The 6,887-nt window shown below is 36.7% G+C and overlaps 1 protein-coding gene across 1 annotated transcript; it reads left to right on the top strand.

Annotated features, from left to right (window-relative positions):
• Positions 1 to 2,098: 2,098 nt before the first annotated feature.
• Positions 2,099 to 3,437, top strand: LOC147293520 (putative xyloglucan endotransglucosylase/hydrolase protein 23). The gene is made up of 3 exons (XM_086230646.1): positions 2,099 to 2,442; positions 2,561 to 2,754; positions 2,854 to 3,437. Exons 1-3 carry the CDS (start codon positions 2,158 to 2,160, stop codon positions 3,257 to 3,259), a joined length of 885 nt encoding a protein of 294 aa, XP_086086772.1. The 5' UTR covers positions 2,099 to 2,157; the 3' UTR covers positions 3,260 to 3,437.
• Positions 3,438 to 6,887: the final 3,450 nt, after the last annotated feature.

Raw genomic sequence — 6,887 nt, 5'->3', positions numbered from 1 at the left:
TAATCTCTCAACAGATGGATGAACAGAAGTATATTTTTCAATTTAGATAATAGATCGAATGTATATTTAAAATATTTTAGAGTTTGTGGACCTCGTTAAAATGACATATATAATTATATGTCTAAATTAAAATTTTGCTTAAATATTAATTTGCATGTTTTAGCTACTTCTTCAAGATTTTCTTTCTACATTATAAGAGTCGCATACATAAACGTCGGATAACAGCACATATACAGAAAAACAATTGTCCTTTATTTTGTTTACAAGTGGAATTGAACTTGGGATTTACTCTGTACCTTGGCCATTTACTATCCTTACTCCTTAGCAATTTTTTATTTTTTAGTTCTCTAATTTTGTTTCGATGAAGTACTTTTCAAATACCAAAGTAAGAAACTTTAATTTCAAGTGTGAGGATTTCCAAATTGATTTATGTTGTTATTATATTTAGATGATAAGATTTAATAATGAGATTTCTAGTCACTTTGTTTTTTTATTTGTGATAATATGTTTTTTTAGACTTGGGTCTTGTGTATGAAGTATTGGGTTTGGTGTGAATGTGTGATGCGCCCCAAGTCCAGAGTTATGGGTCCAAGTCTGTTGGCTGGCGGTGAGACCGGAATTTTTCCAAATTTTTAAATATCTGATATTCTAAATTTTTTTCTAGAATTATCTTGGTGGAGAAATTAAATTTTTCCTCCTTAAAGAATAAAGATAATTTTTTAGTTTGCCCAAAAATCCTTTGACTTGAGAGTTGTTACATCACCGTTTTTGGAGCATGATAGCTAGTGTCTTGAGTCGTTGTGCACTTGTCAACTCAGCAGCTGCAGATATAACCTGTATCTGAAACCTAAAAATTTCACATGCATGCATCTCAAAAAAGCTGCAAATGCAGGTTATATCTAGATCTGTCAAGCACTCAGTAAGAATATCGAGCATTTGGCATCCTTTTTTACGCCTATGTGTATCTGTCAGCGAATATAATGCCTTTAACTTAATTTTTTTTATGTGTATTTCCAATTAGAAAACTTGTATTTTTTTTTTCCTTAATTACGAGTAATTATGTAGAAATTGGGAAAAAAAAAATAGCAAATCAAAGTAGTTCCCTATTTGCCATTGCAAGTGTTCTTTTCCCATTAAAAAAAGGAATTAATGTCATTTTGCTCCCCAGACTATTACACATGTATCAGTTTGCTCCCCAGACTTCTAATTTGGAAAATTAAGGACCCTGACTTTTTCAATTTTGCCAATTAAGGTTATTCCGTCAATTTATACATTTTTCATCTAAAATGTCGAGATGATCAAGTAAAATTTAGCAAGAAATAAAAGAGGAAAAATGATGCATGAGGAAAAAATGATAAGATCTAATTGGAAGGGACCATTTTGCCCTCAAAGATTTGGATAAAAAATGTGTAAATTGACAAAAGAACCTCAATTGACAAAATTGAAAAAGTCAGAGTCCTTAATTTTTCAAATTGGAAGTCTGGGGAGCAAACTGATACAAGTGTAATAGTCGGGGGAGCAAAATGGTATTAATCCCTTAAAAAAAGGTACTCAAAGTTTATGTAATATGCTGAAAGTAATGTGCCTCTATATTTTTTCTATCATAATACCATCTTATCATTATGACAAAAAAAAAAAAAAAAAAACCCATCTTATATCAGAACAACTAAGATTGGCTAAGCTTCTGAATGCCCTGAATAAGGATCGCATTAAATTCGAATAAAAAGAAATTGCAAGAGAAACGCGTGATACTCCACTTTCATTTCAAAGGGCACGGTCTGTCTTTGTATCAGTCTTTCCACTCCTGCAGCCAGTGGGTGCTCAACACGCTGTAATAAAAACTGCCTCTCAAATTCTCAATCATGATGCAAAACAGCCTGCCATCTATAGTAATTAATAATTAAATAATGAGAGCAGTATCTTCGTGTTTTAAATACTTCTTTTTTCTCAAGCAAACAACTGTCAACAGCTGAGCTGACTGGACCTTCCTAAGTCTTTCCTCTGCTTTGCATTCACATATATATAACCTCATTCCTCGCTTTGTATAAATAGTAAATACCAACCCAACTTCTCAAGCATAACCATTCAATTCCAATTCCATAGTTCACAATTCACAGTCATCACACAAACAATTTAGCTACTTACTTACACCCATATATGGCTTCTTCCACTTTAGGTGTTTCATTCATGATGCTCATCATACCACTTCTACTAATTAGCTCTCTCATGGTTGCCTCTGCTGCTGACTTAAACCAAGACTTTGAGATTACTTGGGGCGACGGTCGGGCAAAGATTCTTGAAAATGGCGAGCTTCTTACTCTCTCACTTGACCAAGCCTCTGGCTCTGGCTTCCAATCTAAGCATGAGTATCTGTTTGGCAAGATTGATATGCAGCTCAAACTTGTCCCCGGAAACTCTGCTGGCACTGTCACTGCCTACTATGTAAGTTGTTCATCTCTGGAATTGCTAACTTTTGCTTCAATTTTTTCCTGTATCTTATAATTGGGAATTTTGGTCTCACTGATTTTTATTTATCATTGATTTTGTATGAATTTTACAGTTATCCTCAAAAGGGTCAACATGGGATGAGATAGACTTTGAGTTCTTGGGGAATCTGAGTGGTGACCCTTACATTCTTCACACCAATGTGTTCAGCCAAGGCAAAGGAAACAGAGAGCAACAATTCTACCTCTGGTTTGACCCAACTGCAGATTTTCACACCTATTCCATTCTCTGGAATTCCCAGCGCATCATGTATGTTATACACTTCTATGTTCATCCTCAAACAAATATTAGTCATTTAATTTTCAATTGTGCATAAACTTATGGTGTGTTTGTTCTCTTCATTTTCAGATTCTCTGTAGATGGCACTCCCATTAGAGAGTTCAAGAACCAAGAGTCAAATGGTGTTCCATTCCCAAAGAGCCAGCCAATGAGGATATACTCTAGCCTCTGGAATGCTGATGACTGGGCCACAAGGGGTGGACTTGTGAAGACAGACTGGACTCAAGCTCCTTTCACTGCATCTTATAGAAATTTTAGTGCTGAAGCTTGCATTTGGTCTTCTGGAGCCTCATCTTGCAGTTCAAGTAATAGTGCTGCACCAACTGCATCCACTGATGGTGCTTGGCTTTCCCAAGAGCTGGACACTTCAAGTCAAGAAAGGCTGAAATGGGTGCAGAACAACTACATGATCTACAACTACTGCACAGACATCAAGAGATTTCCCCAGGGCCTCCCTGTGGAATGTGGAAATTAATTCCTAGAGAAATTTTAGAACTTTTTAGAAGTCATAAATCAATTCCTTCATTTTTTCTGTAATTATTTCATATATTAGTCATTTAATTTATTCATTCTTTCATTACTTTCTGTAATATTTATATTATTCATGTAATGCGAATCATTCTATCTGCAATACAAAAAAACATATTCTATCATGTGGTTTTGATGGTTTGCATGTTGTGCTGCTCGAGGCAAGCTCATATCTAAATTAATAAAATCAAATACATTAATTAACAATATTTACCAAAGGAAATCAAATACTTGAATCTGATTGAAGCATGTTTGTTACTGCACTGTCAGGGATATATTGATATTTCCTCATCAGTCCTCTAGCTAGTTACTTAATTAAGAGTACAACACTGAGAATTATTCACACAGAATTTGAAGGACAATAGATCATTCTAAAAAGTTGGGCCATTCTAAATGAAGGACCCAATATGATTGGCTCAATAGCCACAAGTCTCATTAACTAGCAGTAACAAGCACAAATTTTATTTTATTTTTGGCCATGAACAAGCACAAATTTTATTAAAGTACATAAATGAACCACAACCCCTTAGAAAGAAACATATGATATTATCACAAGCATACACCTCAGAAAGAAATTATCACAAGCATACACCAATCTATCGGTACTGGAGGCACATCAAGAAGTAGTAAGAATGACAACTGTGGATTGCAAGACATCCCAAAAGGATTGCAAGAGAAGGACCATGATTTTCACATCATATATGGCTCCATCATCTTCACATCATGGGCTTTCTGTCACGTCTTCACTTTCATGCTTCCAGTATACCGATCTCTTTCACAGCTTGACCATTGAAAACGACTTCACACGCAAGTGACCTCAAGCAAGGCCCACCACCATAGCAGCAATATTGGCACCATACAAGATTAAAAAACTGGTTGAAGAGGTATTTTGGAATACCTCATGCAAATTTGGATATTTGGAGTTATTGAAGGAGCTCCTTTGCAGGCTTGGGGTTATCGATTCCCCAAACCCCAAGTTCTAGTCTTCCGGATGCACTGTTTTTATAGGCTTTCTGAAACCCACAAGGGCACTATTAGCCTCACTCAGTCTGTGTACATGATGGCCGCATACTTGTAAACAGTGCATTCCGATCGACAAGTTTTAAAATCAGGGTCTTGGATTCTTGGGTGATGATTTTTTTGGCTTTTCTCTTACTTGGAGTGTAATCAAGAAAATAAGGGGAATTCTATTCGCACCCCCCAATTTTCTCATTGTACCCTCCACATTATTTTGTAAAACGCAAAACCCAAGTTTACCCTTCAAATAAAACTAGAAATAAAAATTAAAAAAAAAATCCTAGCAACCCAACCCAACCCCTTGTTTCCTCTACCCCTGACCACTTCCCATTGTTGGTGCCTCATCTTCTCTTTCCCTTTTCTGTCTATGTTGCTTCCTTCCCTTCCCTGATCCATCAAGATATGAGGCTGGTAAGACCACAAACTTTAGATTGGCTAGTGAGGTTACCAACTTCAGATCTAAGGGCTGGCGAACTCGCGGTCCTCAAATTTGAATTTATCGAAGGGAAGGAAGAAGGAAAAGATAGAGAGAAAAGAGAAAAATAATGAAAATAATATCCGAGGCTGGTAAGGGCCCAACTTCAAATCTAGGGGTCAGCAACCTTGCCGGCTTCAGATCTAGACATTTCATAGGCAAGGAAGGAAGAAGGAACAAATAGAGATAAAAAAGACAGAAATGGGGGAAAGAAGGGAAAGAATATATATATGAGGGGCCGGCGAGATCTCCAACTTCATATCAAGGGGCCAGCAATCTTACCGACCTTGGATCTGGACGGATCTGAGGGAAGGACAAAGGATGAGATATAGAGTATAGAGAGAGAGAGAGAGAGAGAGAAAAAAAAAAAAAAAAAAAGATCTGAGACCGCCTAAGTTGCCAACTTCATATCTAGGGTTCGGCAATCTCACCGACCTTGGATCTGGACGGATCCGAGGGAAGGACAAAAGATGAGATAGAGAGTATAAAGAGAGAAAAAAACAAGATCTGAGACCGCCTAAGTTGCCAACTTCATATCTAGGGGTCGGCAATCTCACCGACCTTAGATCTGGACGGATTCGAGGGAAGGACAAAGGATGATATAGAGAGTATACAGAGAGAGAGAGAGAGAAAAAAAAAAAAAAAGATTGAGGAAAAAAAAAAAGATATGAGACCGTCTAAGTTGCCAAATTCATATCTAGGGGTCGGCAATCTCACCAACCTCAGATCTGAGGGAAGGAAGAAGGAAGAGGTAGAGAGAGAGAGAGAGAGAGAGAGAGAGAGAGAGAAAAAAAAAAAAAAAAAAAAAAAAAAAGGGTATGAGACCGCCTAAGTTGCCAACTTCAGATCTAGGGACCAGCGGCCTCCTAGCCTCAAATTTGGACAAATCGGAGGAAAGGAAAAAGGAGGAGATACAGAGAGACAAAAGAGAGGGAGAGAGAGAGAGAGAAAAGAAAGAAAATAAGATCGAAGGTCGGCGAGATCTCCAACTTTAGATCTAGGGAACAACAACTTCACCGGCCTTCGATCTGGATAAATCGGAAGGAAAGAAAAAGGAAGAGATTAAGAGAGAAGAGAAAGAAGAAAAAAGAAAGAATAGAAGATATGAGGCCGATGAGATTGCCAACTTCAGATCTAGGGGTGGGCGAGGTCGCCAACTTTAGATCTAGGGTGGCGACCTCACCGGCCTCAGATATGGACGGATAAAAAATGAAGATATAGACAGAGAGAGAGAGGGGGGGAGAAAGAGGAAAGAAAAAGTAATTAATAAGAAATAAAAAGACAAAGAGGATATGAGAAAGGGTTGATGGGCCGTCGAAGTCAAGGTGGGAGGTCACCAGAGACAGTAGATAAGGTATAGCGCTATAGGGGAAAGGGAGAGAAAAAGAAAGAAAACAAAAGAGATATGAACGGGTAAAATAGGATATTTTTGGGAAAAAAAATTAAATGGGGGTATGATTTGAATATAATTTCCTAATCGGCGAATAAACGTAGTTATTAGGATTAACTATAAAGTTTGTGAATTTTACCCCATCCTACCTATCATCCATAATGCAACAAAAGTTGAAAGCTATCACCCAATTAATGCACATTAGTTTTGCTCTAACGAAATCGACTTATGTACGTTAGTTAATTGGCCTCAAATTTCGATAATTTTCTCAAAACTTTCTCAATATTTCAGATAATGATTATAAAAGTCCACTTTTGGACTCTTGATGACATGAAAAAAAAAAAAAAAAAAGGCTGGGCGCTGGGCTCGATCCGTGCCCAACACACTTTTCTAGCTGATTTTCATTAAAGTGGGCTGCATTAGGATTTGCATTTTGATAATGGGTCTCAAAAAAAGCTTATTTTTTATAATGAATTTTAAAAAACCCAATATTTCTCAAACATGATTTTCGAAATTAGATATAACATTTTTTAGATATTTTCTTCAAACATTTAGTGAAGATTTTTCGCAAAATTTCTATTGGTATTGAGAGGGAGTTTCCATTAAGAGATTCCTTAACTAATTAATTTTATTTAAAAGATTCCTCTTAGTCCTCTCCATATTATTGTATATAAACAATCCAAGTCATGTGTC

The sequence above is a fragment of the Dryas octopetala genome, chromosome 2, assembly GCF_963921425.1.
Source record: "Dryas octopetala chromosome 2, drDryOcto1.1, whole genome shotgun sequence".
NCBI lineage: Eukaryota > Viridiplantae > Streptophyta > Magnoliopsida > Rosales > Rosaceae > Dryas > Dryas octopetala.
This window is presented reverse-complemented; position numbering and strand designations above follow the sequence as displayed.

Excerpts from the sequence above, each read along its gene's own strand:
- LOC147293520 (XM_086230646.1), top strand. The coding sequence starts at position 2,158 with ATGGCTTCTTCCACTTTAGGTGTTTCATTCATGATGCTCATCATACCA. Across the intron at positions 2,443-2,560 it reads GCACTGTCACTGCCTACTAT|TTATCCTCAAAAGGGTCAAC; the intron begins GTAAGTTGTTCA and ends TGAATTTTACAG. Across the intron at positions 2,755-2,853 it reads TGGAATTCCCAGCGCATCAT|ATTCTCTGTAGATGGCACTC; the intron begins GTATGTTATACA and ends CTTCATTTTCAG.